The sequence below is a fragment of the Onychostoma macrolepis genome, chromosome 19 (genome assembly GCF_012432095.1).
Source record: "Onychostoma macrolepis isolate SWU-2019 chromosome 19, ASM1243209v1, whole genome shotgun sequence".
Taxonomy (NCBI): Eukaryota; Metazoa; Chordata; class Actinopteri; order Cypriniformes; family Cyprinidae; genus Onychostoma; species Onychostoma macrolepis.
The window spans coordinates 12,855,148-12,881,004 of NC_081173.1; the positions used below are offsets into that span (position 1 = coordinate 12,855,148).

The 25,857-nt window shown below is 38.0% G+C and overlaps 2 protein-coding genes across 2 annotated transcripts; both read right to left on the reverse strand.

The window, feature by feature from the left end:
• Nucleotides 1-2,871: 2,871 nt before the first annotated feature.
• On the reverse strand, nt 2,872-5,120 carry ndufs5 (NADH:ubiquinone oxidoreductase subunit S5). Its single transcript, XM_058753953.1, has 3 exons — nt 4,986-5,120; nt 3,191-3,417; nt 2,872-3,114 (listed from the first exon to the last, which is right to left on the reverse strand). Exons 2-3 carry the CDS (start codon nt 3,404-3,406, stop codon nt 3,010-3,012), a joined length of 321 nt encoding a protein of 106 aa, XP_058609936.1. The 5' UTR covers nt 3,407-3,417; nt 4,986-5,120; the 3' UTR covers nt 2,872-3,009.
• A 645-nt stretch (nt 5,121-5,765) lies between these two features.
• Nucleotides 5,766-25,311, reverse strand: rnf19b (ring finger protein 19B). Its single transcript, XM_058754094.1, has 10 exons — nt 25,037-25,311; nt 17,321-18,466; nt 12,982-13,181; nt 11,689-11,833; nt 11,445-11,607; nt 10,987-11,101; nt 9,258-9,398; nt 8,966-9,155; nt 8,699-8,833; nt 5,766-7,678 (listed from the first exon to the last, which is right to left on the reverse strand). The coding sequence occupies exons 2-10, from the start codon at nt 17,917-17,919 to the stop codon at nt 7,258-7,260; spliced, it is 2,109 nt and encodes a 702-aa protein (XP_058610077.1). The 5' UTR covers nt 17,920-18,466; nt 25,037-25,311; the 3' UTR covers nt 5,766-7,257.
• Between the last annotated feature and the right edge of the window lie 546 nt (nt 25,312-25,857).

A 25,857-nucleotide genomic window follows, 5' to 3' on the forward strand; every position in this document is an offset into this window, starting at 1 on the left:
CTAGCACTTTAAGAACCATATTCATCCAATTATTCAAGCAGTTTATGAGCCATACTCATCCATTTATTTGGAAAAATGTCTCGGTAGTATAAAAGTAATTTCCCAGTTGTCCTATTTCTAGTGTGATGCTTCGTTTATTAGTTTTAAATCAACAGTTCAAGTTAATTGAAGCTCAAAAATAGTGGTTTGTTACTGCCACCCACTGACCAACATACCAAATAACTAATCTCGGCTTGGTAATGTGATTGGGATGTCAAATGGATTGATGTATTCATATTAAGCTTTCATCTGGAAGCTGTCCCATGGGAAGCTTAACCAAACCACTTAAAGACAGTTGCATTCAGTTTAAAACCAGATTGAATGTACTGTACCAAATGTTACAAATAATCAGATGGTCTCATGCTACCTGAAGGATAAATTAAAATGAATTCAAGCTTTTAAATTAATAAATCAATATATATACTGTATACAAATACACAGTGGGGAAAAAAATCCCCTGCTGATTTTGTACATTTGCCCACTGACAAAGAAAAGATCAGTCTATAATTTTAATGGTAGGTTTATTTGAACAGTGAGAGACAGAATAACAACAACAACAAAAAATATCCAGAAAAATGCATTTAAAAAAAAGTAATAAATTGATTTGCATTTTAATGAGTCAAATAAGTATTTGACCCTTTTGCAAAACATGACTTCGTACTTGGTGGCAAAACCCTTGTTGGCAATCACAGAGGTCAGACGTTTCTTGTAATTGGCCACCATTAGGGGCCTGTTTCATAAAACAAGTTTACCAAATAAGCCAGGCTTATTTCAGTTAGTCTGACTTATTTTAAACCAAATCAACTGACAATAAGTCAGACTAACTGAAATAAACCTGGCTTATTTGGTAAACTTGTTTTATGAAGCAGCCCCCAGGTTTGCACACATCTCAGGAGGGATTTTGTCCCACTCCTCTTTGCAGATCCTCTCCAAGTCATTAAGGTTTCGAGACTGACATTTGGCAACTCGAACCTTCAGCTCCCTCCACAGATTTTCTATGGGACTAAGGTCTGGAGACTGGCTAGGCCACTCCAGGACCTTAATGTGCTTCTTCTTGAGACACTCCTTTGTTGCCTTGGCCGTGTGTTTTGGGTCATTGTCATACTGGAATACCCCTCCACGACCCATTTTCAATGCCCTGGCTGACTTCAATGCCCTCGCCCTGACGTTACATGGCCCCATCCATCGTCCCTTTGATGCGGTGCAGTTGTCCTGTCCCCTTAACAGAAAAACACTCCCAAAGCATAATGTTTCCACCTCCATGTTTGACGGTGGGGATGGTATTCTTGGGGTCATAGGCAGCATTCCTGCTCCTCCAAACACGGCCAGTTGAGTTGATGCCAAAGAGCTGGATTTTGGTCTCATCTGACCACAACACTTTCACCCAGTTCTCCTCTGAATCACTGGCAAACTTCCGGCCTGTACATGTGCTTTCTTGAGCACGGGGACCTTGCGGGCGCTGCAGGATTTAAGTCCTTCATGGCGTAGTGTGTTACCAATTGTTTTCTTGGTGACTATGGTCCCAGCTGCCTTGAGATCATTGACAAGATCCTCCCGTGTAGTTCTGGGCTGATTCCTCACCGTTCTCATGATCATTGAAACTCCACGAGGTGAGATCTTGCATGGAGCCCCAGTCCGAGGGAGATTGACAGTTATTTTGTGTTTCTTCCATTTGTGAATAATCGCACCAACTGTTGTCACCTTCTCATCAAGCTGCTTGGCGATGGTCTTGTAGCTCATTCCATCCTTGTGTAATTCTACAATCTTGTCCCCGACATCCTTGGACAGCTCTTTGGTCTTGACCATGGTGGAGAGTTTGGAATCTGATTGATTGATTGCTTCTGTGGACAGGTGTCTTTTATACATGTAACAAACTGAGATTAGGAGCACTTTAGGAGATTATCAACTCCTTACCTGTATAAAAGACACCTGGGAGCCAGAAATCTTGCTGAATGATAGGGGATCAAATACTTATTTACTTTATTATAACTTTTTTGAAATGCGTTTTTCTGGATTTTTTTGTTGTTATTTTGTCTCTCACTGTGCAAATAAACCTACCATTAAAATTATGGACTGATCATTATTTTGTCAGCGGGCAAACGTACAAAATCAGCAGGGGATCAAATAATTTATACATATATATATATATACACTATAATCTTAATTAAGATGTTGAAAAACACAAACAAAAAAAATTGTCTTATTTCTATTATTTATATTTCTCTTTCCCCTCCTAAATAATTGTTCTTACTGAAGAACATACTGTTCTGCAAATTTCTGGAATCACACAACAAATTATGTTTAATCTATAATTAATCTAATAAATAAATATTCCCATTTTTTAATAAAAAGAAAAAAGCAGATTTGTCATGATATCAGAAATATTGTAGCTTATAGGGGGGGCCTTTGAATATTGCCCTAACCCTTTGAATAAAAAAAAAAAATGTTGAGAACCACTGCATTATAATCCATTAGGTTTTAATAATAACTTGTGTAGCTCTTTTAAAGAAGCACGAAGCCATGTCACAACAAGAAAGAGAAGTTGTTTAAAAAAAAAAAACTATGAATACCTAAAACCGAATCATTTTTTACCTATGAAATTATGGAATTATTTAATGGAGTAGCACATTACCAATTAAATTTTGGAAGAATGTTTTCGTGATTATTGACTGAAAACAAAACCTCAAAACGTCGTCTTTTGTGTTCCATAGAAAAAAGAAAGCCATGAACGACACGGTAAGTAAATGATGACAGAGGGACAAAATGAACTGTTCCTTTAAAACTCGTATTGCATATTTACACTAAACGAAATAACAGACAGTGTACAGACAATAACAATTACACGGAATCATTATATTTATTTCTCGAACATTAAACAATGTTGATACAGCAATAATATTATAATACATAAGTGAGGAAGCAACTGTACAACAGTTTGACTGTGTTGAGAGTGATTGAATAGGGTTGGATTCAGGGCCGGGCCTCCTTGTTGCCTGTGTGGTGTGGAGGGGGTGTGTAAGTTCCCTCTTTAATCATCTTCTCCTTTTGCTTACGGACCTCATATAAGCGCTGTTGCTGTAAGGAGTGATAATAGTGTTAGCAATGTAAAGAACCTCAAATACATTGCTTGAATATTTACGAATATGCTTACAGTCTTTCGGCGCTGCATGCACTCGTAGAAGTCTTCCAGCTCTAGTTTGCATTCCTTTTTGGCCCGGGTCTGGCCGATGCCGTGGGCACACTCTATCCACTCCTTCTCAAAGGCATGGCAGCGAGTGACCCGCTTCTGTGGCTGTTCCCCGCTCTGAGCCAAGAGCCACTGGTCCAGATTAATACCCAGCTTTGACTGGAGGTCAATGAACGGCATGATTCTTGGAACTGGAAAGAAACAATAATGCAATCAAGCTTAAGAACACTGAACAAAGCAGTTATTCATTTTTATATTAAATTACACCTCAAGGTTTATAAATTGCTAGAACTTTAAATTAAGCAAATAAAGCAAAGTGGTCATATGCAACTACTGAATATCTCCAAAACTTGTTTATTATTGACATGCGACATGTTGATATGCTTATTGCTGACAGAAGATATGCCTAAATCATTATTCCATATATTATAGCCATATGGTTTTATGAAGGTAAATGTAAAACTTTTTAAAGACGTTTTCAAGACCAAGCAAATAATATTTAAACAATAAGTTGAAGGGCACGCAGTATGTCAATGTTCTCAAAATGTATTAACAACAAATGGTTAAAACTAAAAAACAAGCCTCCATTAATTTTTTTATTAATTTCACACACGCGCGCGCGCACACACACACACACACACACACACACACGCACACACACACACACACACACAGAGTACTTCTGTTCCCAACAACTCAAATATGGAAATAACTATAAACTTTTAATGTACATGTAAAAACATGATGTTTTTTTAAACATTTTTTTTTCTTAGTTACATAAATCAAGATTAGTGACACAAGGACCTGGATTCACAGACGGGGCTTATCTTAAGCCAGGACTAGGCCTTAGTTAAATTAATACATTTAAGCAGCTTTTATAAAAATGCCTTGGAAGAAAACATTGCAGGTGTGCATCTTGAAACAGAACAATGTGACTGGCATGTTTTAAGGTATGTGAGAGCAAGATATTTTTAGTTGAGACAGCTCAAACATGCATTTTAGTCTAGGACTAGCCTTAAGCCTTGTCTGTGAAACCGGGGGAAGAAGTTTTCTGAGAAATTGATGAGAATTTTATTATAAACATCTTCCAATGGCCTGAGAAAAATCTGAAGAGAAAAGTTTTTACACCGGATGACAGATTTGTTTTTGACTTTAAGTATAAACTCACTTGGTCAGAGAAAAAAATAAAAATAATAATAATAATAATAATAATAATGTATCTTGATTTAAGAAGCTTTAAACATTTGTATTGTAAAACATTTTTTTATTATTATTATTTTCAGTACATGTAATATTTATATCTACATTTTAATTTAGGACATTCTGCTCCAATTTACGATCTTTTTAAGGCCTTAATTTGTGGAAAGGCGAATTAAGAGCATTTTAAGACCAAGACAGAAATAAAATAACAAAAATACATCTAAAAATGTATCTAATTATTAGGATGTTCATTAGCAGGCGGTAATTAATTAAAAAAAACAACAACAACAAGCGATCTGTCAGGTTAGTTACTAACGTTTGCAACATAGACTTGCTTATTTTATATTATCATTGCAGAATAACACAAGTTGTGCTGATAATCGTACTCCTGCTGCTGGCTAACAGGATAACGTTAGCCTAACGACAGGCCTAATAACGATACACCACAGTGCGTTTATTCTAACGTAATGCATGCAAATTACAACGAAAGGTTTACATTCGTGCTGGTATATTTATAAATGGTACACGAATGATACAAATTGTAAATACAAACACTGACCGTTCGATTCAGAGTCACTTTAACCTTCCTCGGGCCCACAGTTCACACACGACCTCTCAGCTGCCGTAAAGCAGGCTTGTTTTGCGTCACTGCTGCAAACATTTTGACGTCGGTGTCGCGCACTCACGGTAGGGAGCAGTATTGGCACATTTTTGGATTTTGAACTGAAGCCAGAACCAGTGTAATTTTTGTAATATTTATATAATAATAAATAAAATTGATATGCTATCGTTGGGTTAGCTTTTAGGTTTGTATTTTAGTTTTCATTTGAATTTCAGTTATTTTTAGTAGTTAGTTAGCCTATAGTAGTTTTAATAGTTTAGTCATTTTTAGTAGTTTGGTATGTGCTTTTGTCATCTTTAGTCCTTTATATATTGTACTATAGATAGATAGATTTATTTCTTTCTACCATAACACATTTCTTATTTTCTTTTAAAGCTTTTGATTCGAAACATTTTTATTCCAGTCAACAAAAATGATTTTCAGTTTTATTTTCAGTTTGTTGTAAGGTTTTCACAATAACAATATACCTCAGGTGCATATAACTGACTTAGAATATTTACAGATGATTTTAGTAATATTTAGTTTTTTTCTGATGCATTTTACAACCAGTTTTTCAGCGTTTACTGAACCTGAGGGTCTTCTTAGTGTTGTATTTTGTGTTTTAAGCTTGAACTATAATGTAGTACCCAATGCGGTAATGTTAATATAGTGTGTATCTATATATATATTACAGAATTCTATAGAAACCCATCAGCATATATGCAAATAAAAGAGCTGAATAAATAAGTCAAACTTGCCACAAAGGAGGAAATGTTTATTTTCATGTCGATTCAAACACTCACAGCCAGTGCAGTTTTCTTTGTGGAGATGTACAAAACAATGCCAGATTTAACACACCTTCTTTTCAGCATATTGCTTATGTAACTGAATTTAGTTAACACTCATTTCACCATAACCAGTTTAAAGTTCAAATTTACCAAGTAGTTTTCACAATCCGCTCATAAACCTGAAAATAAGAAAGCATCGTCACACAACCAAAAAAAAAAGAAAAAAAAAGAAAAAGATGTGACAACTACAAATCCTTTTTTTGTGATTACAAGACCAAACTAATCCATCATTACATGTAAAAACCGAAGATTCTCTTTCTGCAGCCAAGTACAATTATGAGATTCAGAAAGCATAGCATGTTAAGAATTCAAAACAATTACACCCAAAATTAAATAAAAAAAATCATGACTACACCATTCAAATGTTTCCCAGAGAAGCTCCAAAAGAAAAAAAGGAAGTGCATAAATATAAGCCTACAATGTAGAACGATGATAAATAGTGGGATAAAGTGCAGGAGTGCTCATCCATCCAATCCATCTCTCTTCTCCATCCATCCAGCTAGCAGGAAAATTAACATAAAAAACTACAATTGCGCAAAATAAAAATTCAAAAGCCATGTGCTTAGAGATAAAAGATAAAATAGGCCAAAAATCTGAATTAAATAATATTAATAACAACAACAGACATGCATGTGAATGGCAGTTCCATCCTTGATACTATATGATTTTAATACCCAGCAATAAAATCAACACTGGTAAACATCCACACATACATCCATCTCTCACGTCTCAGCTCAAGAGGGCACAAACAGTGTTGTCAGTGAGTCACAGACAGTGTAAGGGATCGGAGTGCATGTGCTCTGTCTGTAAGGCAGGCAGTCAGTGATTCAAGTCAAACTGTCTGCTAGTGAATTTCGGATCAGTCTCCCATCACACTGACCTTACTCAATCTTAACTGTGTGTGTTCTTCTGTGCAAACCAGGCCAGCGCGACCAAAACAATACTAGCATGCGGCAAATCATACAATTTCCGGGTTGAGTAAAACAAACATACAAACAATACTGTAATGTGTCATCCATACACAAACCACTCAAAGCCTCTCACGTATACATGTGCTTGGCGACATTTCACATTATTTGTCTGTTTGTTTGTTTTCCCAAAAAATTCTCCTGGTCGCGATAGTACCGATTCAGCGCTTTTTTTGCTCAAGGCATTTCCGCAACATCAAACAACGAATAACAGTATGAATTTCTGAAGAGGTAGAGGACCTGTCCGTGCCTGTAACAGCCAGACGGGACAAGCGAGCAAGAGCGATGAGTTCAGTTCCATGAGCTGTCTGGATGCCATTACGGTGTTTTAATAATTATAAAAAGCAGCAAATGAACAGGTAAAGCGTCGAAAGCTCAGAAACGGTTGGCTTTGTGCAATGTTGAGAGTCTCTCTCACACGTACAGAATGACGTTGTCGGGACAGTGCAGGCTGTCGGTGGGGTTCAAGGCTCTGCAGGTGGTCTGCGGCGGGGGCGCGGCGTGGCATATCTTGGGGCGGGGCGAGTCACAGTCGTCAGACGTCAGCTCTGCGATGTCGTCCGACTGCGTGTCGGACATCTCTAGGTCACTGCGGATACTTTCCGGCTGAGCGAGGGTGACGTCTCGGAGACCCTCCCTGAGTGACATCCCTGGCGACAGGCCCAGAGGGGAATCCATGATGACCCCGCTCCTGCGGGAGCTGCAGTCCTGAGGCTCCTCCCCCGAGCCGGGAGCCATGGCGGCAGTGGGCGGAGCCAGATCCTCTTCAGTGGTTAGACACAGATGGCTCGGTTTCGTTTCAATGTCCACCTGGATCTCAAGGTTAGTGCCCTCTCTGAAACACAACAGATCATAGAAAAGGTGAGACAAAGCATCACTTCCAGGAGTTTTTAAAATCAAGGTTGCTATATTTTTATATTTTGTTGTATGAATGCAACAATATGAGCTAATAATTATTTTCATGTTACGGCCAAAACGAATAATGGGCTATTGGTAACACTTGGTTTTAGAGTGTCCTTGTTACACGTTACATGACCATAAATTATGCGCGATTACATCAACTAACCCTAAACCAAACCCTAATCCTAACTCTAACCCTTTAACATTAGTATTGCTCAGTACTTCAATGTATAATTACACTGTAACAAGGACACCTTAAAATACAGTCGAACCTAATATTTAAATGTCTAAATAAATCTAACATGTATGTCTTAATATATGTCAAAATAAACTAAAAATAAAACACTAAAAACTAAAATCAGTCATTTTAAATGTGAATTAAGGTATGTATTTATTTTGAGATTTGATAAATACATTTGACAGTGTGGTTTCGTTAGATGACAGCAAAGGTAATCTAAATCTAAAAAGAAGAGAAATTATTATGAACAATTAAATATCCAATACTGAACAATAATGATGAATTATAAAACTATTTAAAAAATATATATATATATTAAATTCTAATTTATAATTACACTGATAATATCTCTATTTTAAATAAATGCTGTTCTTTTGAACTTCAAAATAAAAAAAGTCAATTACAAATGTATGGCTGCTTCCAACTTTGTTCAATATTGATTATAAAAATTAATGCAGCAAATCAGCATATTAAAATGATTTCTAAAGGATCATGTGACACTGAAGTAATGATGCTGAAAATTCAGCTTTGCCATCAAAGAAATTTAGAACTGTAATAATATTTCTCAATATTACTGTTTTTACTCAAATTAAATGCAGCCCTGGTGAGCATAAGAGACATTTTTCAAAATCATTATACAACCTTACTGATTTCTTTTGAACGGTATTGTGCATTCATTCGTTAAGCAGTTGCTTTTATTGTAAGTGATTCACACACCTGTCAGGTAAGGTGTAAGAGGAAGTGATTGACCCAGCCATGCCCCTAGTGCTGGCACAGTCACTGGCCGCTCCCAAGCTGCCCGTCTCCCTTCCAGCACCTTCCTTTCCCAGCTCTGTTGCCTGCACCTCCAGCCTGAAAAATAAACATGTTTCCATGAAAACAAGAACATTACCCATATTTACAGTGGAGCTCTTGTGTATTTACCATACAGTACAGAGAATAATCCAGTATGCCCTTCTGCTGACATCCCACATGCCCTCATACCTGCTGTATTTTCCTGTCCTTGCACCAAGTGCTCCTCCTGCGAGTGTGTTGAAGTGGGGTGTGTCTCCCAGGCCCCCTGGGGCAACGGACAGACCCTCGCTGGGAGAGGTGGTGCTGAGGCCGCTGGCTCCTCCCTCCAAACTGCTCTCGCCCAAGCTGGGTGACTTCAGGGCTCGCCATGCATCAGCAACTACAGAGAGCAAGTGTCAGATTTATAGTTCAATACAATAATCAGCACTGCTAAGTTTTTTTTTTTCTGATGATACACTTGATCAATCATCTTTTTTTTTACCTGTAATAGGCCCGTCATCCTCATCAAAGTCTATCCTAACACCTCGTCCTTTCCCCCGACTGACCCCGCAGCCCCCGCCGCGGCACAGAGAGATAGGCACAACACCATACACATATGCCAACATGATGGGGACGCCAATGCCTGTAGGGAAGAGATATGGAGCTATAGTCAATCTCTGGTTGAAAGGATAGATAATATGCTTAATTGCACTCTTAAAAAACATTTAATATTATCAATGTTGGTAACAGTTGCACTTCTTAAATATTTTTTTGGAAACCGTGATACTCTATAACAAAATTTGAAGTAAGAAAGATTTCTATTCCAAATAAATACTGTTCTTTTGAATTTTCTTCCATTTTTTTCAACACTGATAATGTGAATTATTAATGTTTGATCACCATTAATGATTGATAATAATTGAGCAGCAAGTCAGCATATTGATTTCTGACGGATCATGTGACACTGAAAACTGGAGTAATGGCTGTTGAAAATTCAGCTTTGCCATCAGAGGAATATACTACATGTAAAAAATAAATAATTTTTTAAAAATCCTCATATGGAGATATATATGTATATATGTATGCGTGTGTGTGTGTGTGTGTAAAACAGTTATTATAAATTATAATGATTTTTCACAATATTACTGTATTTTTGACTAAATAAATGCTGCCTTGGTGAGCAAGAGATTTCTTTCAAAAACATTACAAAAATCTTAATTACTCCAAATGTGTGACCAGCAGTGTTTAACAACATTTTAGTACATTAAAACATAACTTTATATTAATGAGTTCCATTAATGAGTTAAATATTTGTAGTGTATAGGTGGATCATATCAATACTGCTGTGACACTTCCTCAAGATTGAATTGAATTGTGCTTCTTTTTCCTCACAATTAGTATTTCCATACATTGTACTGCACCGGAAGTTGCGGTCACCACTGAGGCTAAATAAATGCAGAAGCAATTGTCTATAGAGTCGATTATAATGAACAGGAACTGAAGCTTAAGCTTCACAAAGGATGCAAAAACACCAAGAATGTCAGAAAATCATATAAGTAGTCTGTACAGCATCCATTTTCTACATTTCGAAGCCGTATGACAATTTTGTGTGATAGACAGAAACTGACTTCACTGATTTGCTGTGACTGAATCACTGAGACAATGGGCTGAACTAGAATGCAATGTACCAGTCGGATTCACGAACATGGCTAGAATATTCCCTAAAACTTCACCTTTTGTGTTAAACAGAAGAGAGAAAGTCTAAAACAATGTGATTAAGAATAAAATTAAAGTCACAAATCTGAAGCAAAAATGTCTTCAAGTGATCTATAACTATTTTCTATATACATTCCATTGTAGTAAAACATCCAAAAGTGTGGTCACATTAGCAAAATTTTGCAAACAAAAAAGGTCCATTGTCTATTGTTATCAGTGTAGCGATATATGAAGTCCAGCTGGCACAGAAGTCACTATCAAACCAACTGGATTTCTCAGTGCAGCGAATCTGCATGATCAACTTGAACTTTCTGCAAAATCTATGTGCGTAAATCTTTCGTAAAATTCCCAATTGTGTGGATTACTATTGAAATCACTGGTTTTTACCTCTGAAACATTAACATTACCATCATGTAAGGACGAATTGCTTTGCAGCATTCTTCATTTGTAAATCGCTTTGAATAAAAGCATCTGCTAAACTAATAAATGTAAATATGAACGTCAGGAATACTCACCCACGCTGACAGCAGCGATGACTGGAGCCGTGACGATTGACAGAGCCACACCACCAGTGATAGCGAGATTCCTCCTATGATGGGACGTTTTCTTTCCCTCGTAATGCGAGTGGATCTGAGACAAACAGCAGCTGTGTTACTGCACTGTCACAAATGTGCTTTTATCTGCTAAAATCAAAGATCTCAACTTAAGTTTCAAAATCTGAATCAAATCTTTGAAACAGAACAAAATGTCTTTTGTAGCATGGAAATAATGTTTAATGCCCACTCTGTATCCTACACCAGGAAGTCACGTTCAATATCAAAAGCAATTTAGCTGGTTGAGCAACACGGCTGACTAGAGGGAAATTCCCAGGCTTTTTAAGGGATATTCTCTTCCTGATTGCAGCCGATAAAAGTTTCCGTATTAACCTAAACTGTAACGGTTTAGGGAAACGTGTGATGTTGGCATTCCGCACCTTGCGTCCAATGTAAACAGGAATGCCGATAACCATAGCAGGAACTGCGATGCCAGCAATTAGAGTGATGCCCACCGGTGCACCAATCAAAGTGCCCAGCTGCCACAGAATCTTCTTCTTGCGACTCCATGGCTTCTTTCCCCAGAACGTACAACCTGATGGACTGAGAAGACACAGAATATTATTATTTTTCGATTCGAGCAAGTAGTTTGAGAAATTCCCACTGATGGGAGGCAGAAGGTACCTGAGGTAGTGCAGGTCTGAAATCTCCTTCATACAGAGCCAGCAGAACTCACAGCCGCACACAGCACAGGTCATGTGATTACAGCTGCCGTCGTTCATCTTGATGATGTAGGCACCGCATCGGGGGCAAGGCTTGATGTCATCAGCTGAGTGGGGATTAGAGGGTTGGGATTTAGAATTTGTACAGGCAGACGGAATCTGCTGTAAACAATGTGTGCTGAGGAAGCGCTTTCTGAACGCCAGACAGGGAATAAGAGACGTCTCCTGCTGGAATTCAGGAGAGAAACTAGAGAGAACTTGAGGAGGAGGAGGAGGAAAGAGAAACTTCAATAATCTGCAGTGAACACTGAAGTGCGCAAAATTAAAGCGCTCAAGGGGGAAGCACACAGCAAATCAAATGATATGAGTGGCTGATAGCACTCTGAAACACAATAAACCAAACAGAAAGCACACTAGAGTTTCGACAGTTTATTTTTATCCACTAATTTGTGATAGTCTTTTTCGAAGGGATAAACACTTTGCGATACGTACTTAGAGTAAACAGTGAAGGACTAATATACTGCTGCCTCGCAGCAAAACATATATGTTTTTGCTACAGTGATTTGAGTGGTTTCTAGTTTACGTGTCAAAATGCCAATCTTTGCCCAGTAGGTTGTAAGTGAAAGCAAACAGCTGAGAAAGAAAACACATGTGTAACAGTATATTGGATCCTGGCAGCTCTTAAAGTGACAGCAGTCTAATATGCCTGCTGTCTGCCATTCCTGTTAATTAAACAACAAAAGAGAGAAAATCTCTCACTGCACTTGGCTAAATCAAGTTTGTATCTTTAATAAGAAGTAATATATATTTAATTTACACAGTGAAAAATATGCAGTGTTTTTATACATTTGATTACTTTCTACAATGCATGTATCCTTTTTTATTTATTTGTTCTACAGTAGTTTTTTTGTCCTACTGCTTGTGATTACTTATTTAATCATTGACTATTTACTTGTCTTCAGTAAGCTTGAGGTTTTTTTTAAATTTCGGCTAGTATTTTGTGATATTGACACTGGTGACAAGAATAATGAAATTTCTATGGTATCAAAAATTTTGATATAAATTGTTACCGTGAAATAAAATGACTCATACTGTGATATAAGATTTTGGTCATATTGCCCACACCTAGTTTCTAGGTTGTTGCTATGTGATTGCCTCCTTGCCCAGGTACAAAGAGCCTAACCCCAAATGATATTACAGTCTCTCTCGGTTTATGAGACAGAAAAGAGTGGTTGGCTGCTGGTTAAACACTCACTGTGTCCCTGCTCGGCCGTGTAGCTGGGTGAATGGTTACTGTGCGTTCTCAAGGACAGTGCCCTCTGCTGACGGGCCGAATCACAGGTCTGGTTAGGATGCCAAACTTGCTTGCAGTGGTAACAGAACTCAGCACCACACCCTTCTCTTCGGCACACCAGCCTGGGGCAGCTGGCACATCCAGAGGCGATGACTGCGAATCTGGCAGGAGAACAATGCAAACCAGGTCATCAGACTCTCCTAGAAAATCTATCATTTAGGTAATATGAGATATTCATTAAACCTAGTAGCATGCAATCTACCGTTACAGAAGTACATGGTACAAAGATGGTATCAGACGATAATAGTATGGTACTCTGATATTTACCATGGTACTATATGATTACCATATTCACAAACAATGGTATTTCTACGGTGCTAAAAATAGAAAAAACAAATGTCCAAAAAAGGACTGTCATAAAATCATGTGGCTGAGCAATATGTGGACCATGTAAATATCTCAGGCATTTTAGACTCCAAGGACACACTCATGATCATGCCCACAGATAACATTTATTAAGGCCTTGTCCACACTAATACGTTTTCCTTTGAAAACGCATCTTTTTCTCTCCGTTTTGGCCTTCCGTCCACACTGAGGCTACGTTTACACTAGTACTGCAAAATAACATTTGCTACGGTTACGCCTGTTGTTTACACTACTCTGGCATTTTCAACCCTTGAAAACAGAGACTTTTGAAAACGCAGCACACCCCTTTTTTGTCAAGGAAAACGCTCTCTAATGTGGATCAATTTGAAAATGCCATTTTCGTATTGTATTGTGGACTGTGAAAACGACTGACATGTTTTTAAATCACGTGACACATATTGTGCCAATAGATATCTATGTGTATTGTGCCTGTTATGTGCTGTTCACTTTCACACTGTTGCTAAAGATATATTACTTTGTACACTCTTCATATTACAATCCTGCAAAGATGACAGAAAATTTACTCAGAATTGCTGTCCTGTGGCAAAACATTAGGGGCAGTTGCGTTTTAGATAAAACATACAATGGCGCAAATTGGACTCGTCAGTGAATGATGAGATATTTTCATAAAATAAAATCCTGTCAGAAGAATTGCATGAAAACTTATGTATGTCCCGTCTGTATAATCCTTTATGAGAATTTTACACATGCGCAACCAGGCGAATTTAACATTTTCCGACGTTTCAGTGTGGTTGAGAATCTTTTGGGAAAAGCTAATGTGGACAGAGTGGTTTGAAACGAAAACGCAGTTTTCAAATGTATCCGGATTAATGTAGACTGAAATTACATAAATGGCCCCCAAAATAATCACATACACCAGGATATCAATGTGTTCCCTACTCGGATTCTTTGTAATGTCAAATTCCTTTTAAGGTTAAGGAAAACATTAGCAGGTAAAGACACTACTAGATTATGGAAAATGAGAAGAAAGATTTATTGCAGTCAATATGTTCCTGTCGTGAGAGTTTCCTAGTATTCCAGTAGCATTTTATTACTTTCCTAAGAAATTTTATTGGCTGCCAAACTCTACTTCAGACCTCAGAACAATAAGCACAATAATTATTAACAAACATATTTTTAAATCTTTAAAAAAAACCTTTACACTGAATAATTTTAATGATTTTATGGCTGAATAAACACTGGCAGTAGATCAACTGGGTAGCTGGGTTTTTCCAGTGAAAGAAAAAGCTGATTTTTCCCTTCGAATCAAAATAAAACCTACCCAACTTCCCTGTCTAACGGTAGCTTATGCGTGACAAAAACAATCTCTTTCATTTTAAGTGCATGTTTTGACCTGTTGGCCGAAGTTAAAGCAGGTTCTGAAGAAAACATTCCTCCTCCAGCCGACACCTCATTATTCAGCTCAGTTGCAATGGAGAAGTCTAATGTCCTATACTAAGAGCTTCCAATTACTTGCACGTACTGGCACACACACCCTACATGTTGAGTCAAGCTGAAGCTGACTTCATTACACATGATTATGGTATCCCAGAACACTCAGAGCTCACTAGGATTAAAAACAATGAAATCAACACTCTAATTTGAAGCTCACAAAGACACCGTGGCATGCACACACAGTCAAGTGAGTAGCCAATGATTGTCTTAATCAAAGACCAGTCTCAGTTACCCATAGCAACTCTATCTCTGTGCCGCATCTCAGTTGCCACAGCAACTTATCACTGAGGGAGAGAGAAACAAGCTGTTCCTGTCTCCCATTGGCAGCTCTAGACTTTCAATCAAGCTGAAGCGAAGCTGGTTGGGGGGCTGATGGGTAATAAGCAGCACCATGGACTGGAACCGAAATGCAAAATATACTGGGGAAGCTTTTCCGTCAGGGTTGGTTTCTGTGGTTCTGAGCTCAAAACTGTGTTTTTAACATCTAAGGTGGGAGATTCCTAGTTAGTCTACAAGTAGGCAAATCTGGGTGAATGTCAATGTGACCTACAGCAGAAAACATCAACCTTTCATTTAATAACCTCATATGATGAAACCAACTAACCAACTAGCCAATAGTGTGATCTCTAATGGCCTTTTTTGAAAAATTCCCAGTCCATCTGAAAACCCCTTATCATCAGTCGTGGGCCTGATAGGAAGTGGCAGTGACTCAAACAAGCAGAGAAGCAGACAAAATCATGTCCCTTAAATGTAGGTCAATGGCGCATCATAATGATTGACAAACCTTGGACAGGTTGTAAAAGGCCTCAGAAGTAAATCTCTCAGAATGACACATCAGCTAAACTAGGCTAAGTTATGACTGTCCAAATGCCTCCTACACTTGTCAAAGCACACAGAAGGTTAACAGAAAATGTTAAATACGTCCACTTACTTCTATTGAATCTGACAATGATCTGAAATACATGCATTTAATACACTATTTGGTTTGTGGACGCCCAAATACCACACCCTTGTTGAGATTTTAGTTTCAAAACCGTTGGCTTTAATAAAGAGCTGGTTAGTCCTAACAGCTTCTAGTCTCCTGGGAAGGTTTTCAGATAGATGTTGGAACATTGCTGGATTTGCTCCCATTCAGACACGAGAGCATGTTGGGCGAGAAACTAGAAATCTCTCAACCAACGCTTGGGCAATTTTAGGATGCCTACACAGTAGAGTGTTTGACGGATATGAATGCGTAAGCTCTGTGTTGAGGGTGTGGGTAGAGCTGTATTAGGCTGAAATCAAGGGAATACGGCAAATTGGTTTTCCGAAAGCTGGAGCTGATTCTGAAATTCTCATTACCCGATGGATGCTTACGTCTGGGGTGATTCTAGGATTTCAGTCTTAAGGAGGGGACAGTCCAGCCTCAAAACATGAGCTGATGTGGCTCAGTGGAGTGTCTCTTGCTTTCAGTACCAGAGTGCAAATTTGAAGAACTAAAATTCAAGTTTTCACTTAGCCAAAAACTCAAACCGAAAATTGCGTAATTGGGTAACTGACCTCAGGATGCTATTCAAGGTGTCATGTTCTCAGAGGATACATTAAACCAGTCATAGTAAAGTTCCTCATTCTTTGTTACAGTGAAGTGTGTCCACACTGCTTACACTGCTGTACCTCATTTAGGAGTTTCTGTCAATGATTTTGGCCATGTAAATGTATTTTTTCACAGTTTTGGCCTAATATTTTGGGTTGGTGAATTTTTGATGCATCACTATTTATAATACCTTCTGATTATCACTAGAGGCTATAAATTTTCGCTAAAACCAAAACATTGGAAATGGAGTGAGACAGCTGTAGGCAGGGCAGCACTTCATGCCAAATTTTGCCGCCCTATTTCACCTAGATATCACCTCAGATATCAGGAAGAGAACAGGTCAGCAGTCATATCTAATATTATGTGGCAGAGAAAATAGGAAATGAAACTTGTGATATGAGGGAATGTTATTTCCAGACCTCTTTCTGCAATGCAATGTCATAAACACAGACATTTTGAATATGATCAAGGTCCTTTAATTGCTGGTTTGTTTAAAAAAAATATCACAGGGGTTCAGATCTGGGCTTTAGGCTAGTCATGTTCTTCCACATCATTTACTCAGTAAATCATTTGTATAATGACCTCACTATATGCACAGGGGAGTTTAATACTGGAACAGAAGTTCCTTCCCAAACTGTTGCCACATCCCACAATTCCCTATAATGTCACTGTATGTTGTAGTGACACATCTTCACACTGGAATTTAGTAGTCTTGCCAAACTCATTAATTAGAAGGTCCCGAACCTTTGGCCATGTAGTGTATATATAAAGCAACATTTCCAATTCAATACAAGCAGGTTATTGTGTATATATTTTATAAATCCCTAACATCCAAACCAGTCTTACCCACAGTCCGGAGCTGGACACCATCGGCAATCAGGGTCCGACGCCAGGCAGCGGCGCAGCAGAAACTCTTCATACTTCTCCATCAGGTTGGGATCATCCAGGATGAGGGCCACCTGCCTTGGGACAAGTCGTTCGGCGCACTCCGGACAGCTGAGCTGCACTCGGCTCTCCGTGATCTCGATACGCAAGTACTGGCGTAGACAGCACAGGCAAGACCGATGGCTGCATCCCTGGAGCTCAGGGAGCTGCTCCGCAGGTTGCCGCACCAGGCACAGGGGACACTCTAGGAGTTCTTGACCTCCTAAAGAGGCTTGGCTAGCGGACAACGGTTCAGCCGGGTCTGCCGTTGAGGGGTCTGACGAAACATTAGTGGGAGTGGGGGGCTGGAGAAGCTGCTGTTGCTGGAGCTGTTGCTGTTGGTGCAGCTGTTGCGCAAGAGGAGTTCCCACATTAGCCTTGTTCCCCCTGGATCCGCGTTTGCTATGGAAGAGACTATGAAAAGAGATCCTGCCTTGCTTCTTGCCCGGCCCTCGGCATTTCGGATTGGGAATGCCGCTAACAGAGGAGTGGGGTGATTCAGAGTCCTTTTCGGATCCCATTTCCCAAAATCGTGTAATGTTCTTCCACTTGAGTCGTTACGAGAGGTCAGGGAGTTTGGGTTAGAGGAGCTCGTGTGAAGCGTCTCAGTTCCTTCCACGGAATGATTTCAATGAAGCTCTAAACCTCAAGGACACGGACACTCCCGATACACAAAAGAATGTTTGTGAAGGTCTCAACAAATTCCAGTTAGGAACATTCTATTTATGAAGTCATAACTACAACAAGGATTCTTGTTTAAACAATAAACTGAAAGATAACTAGACTAATTGAGCCAAAAGGGAAAAGGATGGGGGAAAAAAGTCCTTTCACTCCAACAATCTTCTCGTAAATAGAAAAAGATGTGTTACGAACTACAAAACTGACAGATACTGTCAATTAAAAACGGGGCGTTTAAAGACAACTAGGAAGTTTAAGTTGTTAGTAAAAAATGAATCTGGCAATCCTTTCTGAGGGCTCGTCCTCTTTTGGCTCCGTTAAATTCTCTTGCTCGCAGAGCCGAGATGTGTGCGCTCCAGTTTGCTGTTCTCTTCTTCTGAATCGGCCGGTCTGTTAAGGAAGAGAAATAGCACAGGAAGTTAGCACAACGCACAGACAGCCTGCAGGAGGAGCATGCTCAGTACAAGCTCACGTACACACACACACTCCTCCCCTCTTTTATTCTCAATCTCTTTTCATTTCACAGTTAACTCTTCATTGCACCCGACTCACGAAGTGACTGCCAGACATAAAGCACTTACCAGCCGTTTAAAAACGAGAAGTAATTGATTCTGTAACTTTACCCGGTTAAAAATTGATTTCTCTTATCACATTTTCTGTCCTTAGATTTTACTTCTCTCATTTTCTTTGTGTCTCACTGTTGATGACACCCTCTCATCCACACTCTCTCACATACTCGAGCGCTCCCTCTCCACTTCACACTGCGCTGCTAGTGCAGTTGCCATGGAGATTCCCACTATGAACACAGCAAACAAGGACCCTCACAGTGACTCTGGCCCTTATGAACACATATACACACCCGGCAGATATTAACACCATACATCACATAATGCATGAGTGCATGCCTGCACTGGACTTTATTCATTTATTTTTATCTGAGAGGAACATCAATACGGTACGCAAATGCCATCCTGAAGCTGAGGAAATGGTTTTGTAGGCCAGCATATTCTGTCAATCTCTCTGGTACATAGGCTATTCCTACTCAATAAAAACACATACTACAGCTACACAAACTCATCTAAGACTGATGTGGCCTGGTTTTCTGCTCTGATGACCCTTGGACTAATGCCTGCGTAGCACAAATCTGTTTACTTGTGCAAGGGGGAAGGGAAAGAGACCACTATGCTAGTGTTAAACTGACAGTCCACTTATATATATATTATTTGTTTTATTAGTGTTATGAAAACATAGTAAATTGTTAAGTTTGTTAATGGGTCAATGACAATTAAGTGTGTCAATGATAAAGGAGGAATTTAAAAAACAAACAAACATACGTTTATGCCAACTATTTATTATTCAATGAAACACATAAAATAATGATAATAATAAAACGGGATGGTTTACATTTACATTTAGTCATTTAGCAGATGCTTTTATCCAAAGCGACTTACACATGAGGACAATGGAAGCGATCAAAATCAACAAAAAGAGCAATGATACGAAAGTGCTATAACAAGTCTCAGTTAGCTTAACGTGGTACATGTAGCAAGGGTTTTTTAATCAATGAAAAGAATAGAGTAAGCTAGTGTTAGAGGCCTTTTTTGCTGTTGTTAATTGTATAATAAATAAAAAGGAAATAAATAGATAGAATACAAAAAGAATAGAGAAGCTAGTGTTAGTGTTTTTTTTTTTTAAAGAAAACAAGCAGTTAGTAAATGAATAGAGTGCAAGTCTAAAAGTCTCTTTTTTTATTTTTTAAAGAATTGAATTAGAATAGAGAGTGCTAGTTTACTTTTCAAGACCTTCATTCTTTTGTCTTCATTATGATATCAGGATAGTTGTATGAATGAACCTGACTTGATAAAAAAAGATGTATTCAAGTCACTTTATGGGTGAATTTTTAAATTAATTTTCGCATAATTTAACAGACAAGTAAGCAACATTATGTCTATACCACAGAGCCCTATGTTGCACTGTAATTCCTAGACAACAACTCATCAAAACCACAAGTAACAGTAACAATAATGTACATGCCTTATTAATAAACTAAAGTTTATTTAACTTATTTAGAAGGACATTAGACACTAGTTATCCAACTATACATGTATATTGTAAGTCTTTAATTTATTTTTAGAATAATCTTGCATTATTAAAACAGAAATATAATGAAATCATTATCTACTTCACTACATTTGAAGCCACAGCCATCATGAGTGTTTCTGTATGATGTAGTGTCAGGTGCTTCAAGCTTTCAGAAAATTCAGTACAAGTTTTAATTACAAATTCAACGAGGACAGAAGGATGGAATCCCGTAATTATGATAATCATGAATGCACCTATAATAATGAACAATGATAGTATTAACATATGCGATGGCGCTTATGATAGATTTAAAAAAAAAAAAACATGGTATTACTATGATCTAGTATTTGCAAACACAGTAACATGGTACATGTTTAAAAAACATCACTGCTGCTGCTAGTTAGCACTGTATTTGACCAAGAGAGTAACAGCATAAAGCACAGTAAACTAAAGCAGCCTGTTTTCTGCTGCTGTTCATGGATCTGCAAGGTACGCAGTGACAGCAGTCAGTATGACCCACTTTTCCACAGAGTGCTTTCGCATTGCTCACAGCCACTGTCCTGATGTCTTGACCCATTATGACAAGAGGACGCAACAATCATCAAGCACTACGTGCTCTATACTGTACGTGACCGAGAGCCACACATAGTAGACGCATTACAAATGCAAGAGTCTAGTCAACGGAAACAGGAAATTTCCATACGATCTCAGCCGATCTGCCTATTCTAAACAGGCAGATTGAAAAGGTGGTGTTGAATCATAGCAGGTTAAATGAAAAAGAGTCTCTCATCTATATATATAACTTAGGGCTGAGATGGTAATAGCCCTCCATTCCACTTCAGCAGCCTCTGCTAATGCAACTGCTGACACATAATTACCATCTTTGCTCTCTGAGGTTTAGTGTGTGAGAGGGATGCTAGCGGGTGCACAACAAAAGCTGTTTTTGGAAAATCTGTGTCACATCTCGGCACCATAGTGCAAGTTTACAAAGCAGAACCCACTGTATGTATATGTGTGTGTGTGTGTGTGTGTGTGTGTGTGTGTAATGGGCGTGGCTGCGTTTGTTGTACAACAGAAGTTGCTCTATTATTTATCAGCTGTGAATGACATGTCGATTCACAAGAAGCTGTATTCTGCTTACACTGCTGCAGCTGGAAATTAGCAGCCTGCTTTTTCCATTTGGGAAAACTTTGAAAACAGTTGGAACAATCCACAGCATAAGCTCCCTGGCCTAGTTTGTTGAAGGATGGATCCCTGTTTCCACAAGTTTGGTTTAAGTTTCATCACTACAGTCAGTGTTTGTAACTAGACGCAAAGTATAAAACACACAAGAAAGAAAACATCAAATAGATGTCGATCATGGAGAAAGGGGAAATTCTATATCGGTCTGGGATTTTTTTTGGTTTGTTTTGTGGTTCATAGGTGTGAGGAACATGTTCTCACACGTTTTTATTTACAACAGGGCATAAACAAGATATTATAATATAAAATTATTAGTGCTGTCAAACAATTCAAAATAAAAGTTGTTGTTTACATGATAAATAAACATACATACATTATGTATATAAATACAGTATATATTTTGAAAATATTTACATTTATATATTATTATACTTTATATTATATATAAATAGATGTACTATATAAACATAACATTTTTCTTAAATGCATGCATGTGTTTGTATTTATATATACATAATAAATATACATAGTACACACTCATATATTATGCAAACAAAAACTTTTATTTTGGATGCGATTAATCGCGACAGCACTAAAAATGATATATAATATAAAATAATATAAATATTTAATATAAAATAATAACCACTAATAGTCAATCAATTGTAATATTAAATGTAATACTAATAATCAAATTGTTTATTAAATTATATAATTTGTATTGACAAAATAAGTTATATTTACTATATATAATGGGTTTATTACCTTGTTAATACAATTGTAGACCCTTAATAATAACTTAATTTAGCACGTAATATTGGGAAATGTACCACAGTGAATTATTTATTTTTGTTTTATTCCATTTATTTACATATTGGCTATAGGTTTTCATATTGGAAATGGGAAACAACTTCTGATTAAATGAAAGCAGATCCTTACTTCAGACACTTACTGTAAGCGGCATCCCTTATAAGGAACAGGAATATTAGTTTCATAATTTCTTACTGTAAAGTTAGGTTTCAGAATGAATCATGTTTTTTACAGACCATTTATCAACATGACAGAGAACACAGAAACCACAATTATTAACAGAAACCACAAATGAACCATGAAGGCTACAAATCAGCATAGGTTTGCAAACTCTTGGGCTATTATGAGAACACAGCAGAGAATGAGGACACAACACAATTCACACAAACACAGAATAATAAGCTAAATATAATTAAACAATCGGCAGAGCATTGAAAGAAAAAAAAAAAAAAAAAAGAAAATAATTGCGCATAGTTTGGCCTCCCGCCAGCGCTTTACTGCACAACCCATCTAGACAAACTCATTACCGGAGAGATAAGACAGAGCGAGACTGACACTGCCTCAGCACCTCCGCCCGCGACAGACCCTGAAACCGCACCTCAGCACTTTCATATCATGGCTCAGTCTGTCTCTATCTCACACACACATGGACACACACACTCGGACCAGTCACATGGACCAGTTGGTGTACAGGTGGGCTACTGGATCTCTAGCCATTACATAACCATTTGAGTCACATTTGAAGCTCCACTGAGGCTTATTGTTCTTAGCGAAGCCTGCATGTGTCCTGCTGTCTTGTTTTCCGTCTGCATCTTTATCATATTACACAAAGATATGACGGATATGTCACAACAGAGCGTTGTTGATTTCCATTAATAGCAGTAACTTTACCCACAAAAACTAACTTGTTATTATTTACTCATTTTCTTTATTTTGTGGGACAAAAAAGAGGAAATTTCTCAAAAGTATTTTAAAAGCAGTTCAAATGGCTTGTAAGCTATATTTATAGTCTTCTGAAAACATATGACAGGTTTGTGTAAGAACCAGACTTAACCCTGATAATCTCAAAAAAATGGGATATCACTAAATTAAAAATAGTGACAAGCACATTCTTCAAAATATCTTCTTTTCTGTCCCGCAGAAGAAGGAAACTCATGCAGGATTAGAACAGTGCTATGATTAATAACGAAATATAAAACTATATATAAAAAAAACATTTGTTAGTTAAAAAAGCTGAAATTATATGAAAAACTCACTCTTAAAAAGATTGGAGATGAAAAATGTTGGAGACTAAGTGAAATAAATACATTTAAGTTGAAACACTAAAATGACTAAAGTAAAGTACAATTAAAAACAAAAACTAAATTTAAAAAAATGACATCAAAAACACAAAACTACAATTGAAAATGTAAAAGGCTAATTCAAAATATTAATAAATACTATAACAGGATATAAATAATACTGCAATAACACTGGTTTTAGAATGATAAGATTGTAATGTAACGTAATTATGACAGATCTTTGTGGTGTAGGGGTAAACTAATCCATACACAGAGGATTTAGTTAGACAGAACTGTCAGTATTCTGTCAGGTTTTGAGCACACGTACGCAGTTTAACGTCTCCATTGTGACGGGGAGGGCAGGAAGTACTGACAGACGGTCTAACTAACCCATTAGATGAGTTGTGATACTTAAAGAAATCTCTTTAAGCTGTGAGACTGTGTGAATGTCTGTGCAGAGCAGGTGCTTGTGTTGATCCACCATGTCCCATTCTCGCTAAGAACCAGGCTGTTTGTTCTCCAGCTAACCTCATCCTTTATTGTATCCTCACAGAAGTCAAAATCTCACATTACGTCTCATGCGCTTGTACAAAGGCTGACTAACAATCTTCAAGACAAAACATGACGTTGATGTTTCACAGGAACCTGTGGATGTTTTTCTTTTGTACCAAAGAACTCGATTTTATCAGTTCTTAACAGTCACATGCTGGTTTACAGTAAATTGGATAGCCCCCAAAAAAAACAAGACAAGAAAGACTGGAATGCTTGCTGACACGAAAGAAGAAATGAAACCAAAGTCATTCTGTGCATTCCTTACTTACTCTAGAAGAGTTGCCAAAACTTCTAAAACCCGCACAGTTACAAAGAATTCATGAAATACTGTAAATTTCATGATGAACCAGGACACACTCTATATTTAGAAAGGTGTTACCGAGGAAGGAACACCACAAAGGCAGGCCAGGCCTCGGCCAGAATCAACAAAGCAGTCCAGGAAGGACAAGAATCTCAATTCACAAAAACGGACATGTTATGTACACATGAAAGAGGTGACTAGATGTCCACATGTCTACATTTAAAGCTGCTGAGGGAATTAAAAATAAATGTAAATATTAGCTTTTTGTGCCCTGCCTAGTTCAAGCTTAACCTCTGAAACATATAATATATACTAAATTTTGTCCCTAAATAGTTTCATTTAAATATAAGCTTAACGTAACTAAATTAGCAATGTATAAAATAGCTCATTTATATAAATGGATGGATGGATGCGTAACTGCTGAAACCCGTGTTCATAAATATTATACGTACACACACATGCGTACATACATACATACACTAAACTGTCCCTAAACTGTGTCTTGACTAGTTTAAGGGTGACTACTGAATCATAACTAAATCAGCAACGTGTACAAAATATCTTTATTTGCTGCCCTTATTAAAGAACGGTCTACAGTAAAATAAACCAATCTTGATTAGGTCCAGGTGGCCTGTCGACCAACTGGGATGTATACTAATATCAGAACACTTTGATAACACTATTGTATTTTAAAATCACAGACCCTTATAAGACTAAAGCGTAACCATGACGACAGATCTGTTGGGCACTTACCGTACAGATGGATCTGATAGCGCTGAGATCCAGTGAAGCAGAATAGGGCGGAACGCAGTGAGCCTCGGGGCTATTGTACACCATGTACATTCAACCAACTGTCCTGTAAATCTGACAAATCTCACCCTAGAGGCATCCGCTACTACATTCCCCGAGAATCAGTCCGAGGGGAAGCTGTCAGCCCTTTTTCCCTGCCCTGCACGAGATATCGCTCAGATTATGTCCGCAGCTTGATTCTCTTTTCCATTCACGTCACCGAGGAAAGCCCCTGCGTATGACGCCACTCGCGTTCTAGGCGGAAGCCCCGCCCACTGACGTCACCTCAAAACGGAAACGAACGGCCGCGCGTTTTAAGACACGTCCTTCGAAATTCACGTCCAATTCAAAACATTTCTGTATTTCTGTATTTATTATTTAAAATAATTTAAATAAGGTCATGTAAAACAGTGGTTAACCAGGGGACTGGGGGCCAATATTATTATAACCATAGAAACGTACTAACTAATTAAGACAGAGGAAGGGCTTTAAATATTTTCTTGGACAAAGGGGAGTCTAGGAGTCAAAAAGGTGTAGAACCACTTATTTATACATAACAATGTATATTCTTGAAATAGTTTAAATTCTAGTAGTGTTCCCACACTTTAGACCAGGGGCCTGTACCATGAAGCCGCTTTAGCTGGCTAGCCAGGTAAGTTTAAGTTTAGTTTGCGCCAACTTTGGGTTTTAGGTACCATGAAAGTGGTTTGGCTTTTAGCTGCGTTCATTGCCATGCTCCACAGCTAACCTGCTCTGAGGCAGGTAATGTTCTGGTTTAGAGAGCT

Bases quoted from the DNA above. Each gene is read 5' to 3' on its own strand.
- ndufs5 (XM_058753953.1), bottom strand. From the start codon at position 3,406: ATGCCGTTCATTGACCTCCAGTCAAAGCTGGGTATTAATCTGGACCAG. The intron at 3,115-3,190 runs GTAAGCATATTC...CACTCCTTACAG, and splicing joins GCATGCAGCGCCGAAAGACT to CAACAGCGCTTATATGAGGT.
- rnf19b (XM_058754094.1), bottom strand. From the start codon at position 17,919: ATGGGATCCGAAAAGGACTCTGAATCACCCCACTCCTCTGTTAGCGGC. The intron at 11,102-11,444 runs GTGCGGAATGCC...TGTTTGTCTCAG, and splicing joins CTGTTTACATTGGACGCAAG to ATCCACTCGCATTACGAGGG. The intron at 7,679-8,698 runs GTGTGTGAATCA...GTTGTGTTTCAG, and splicing joins TCTTACACCTTACCTGACAG to AGAGGGCACTAACCTTGAGA.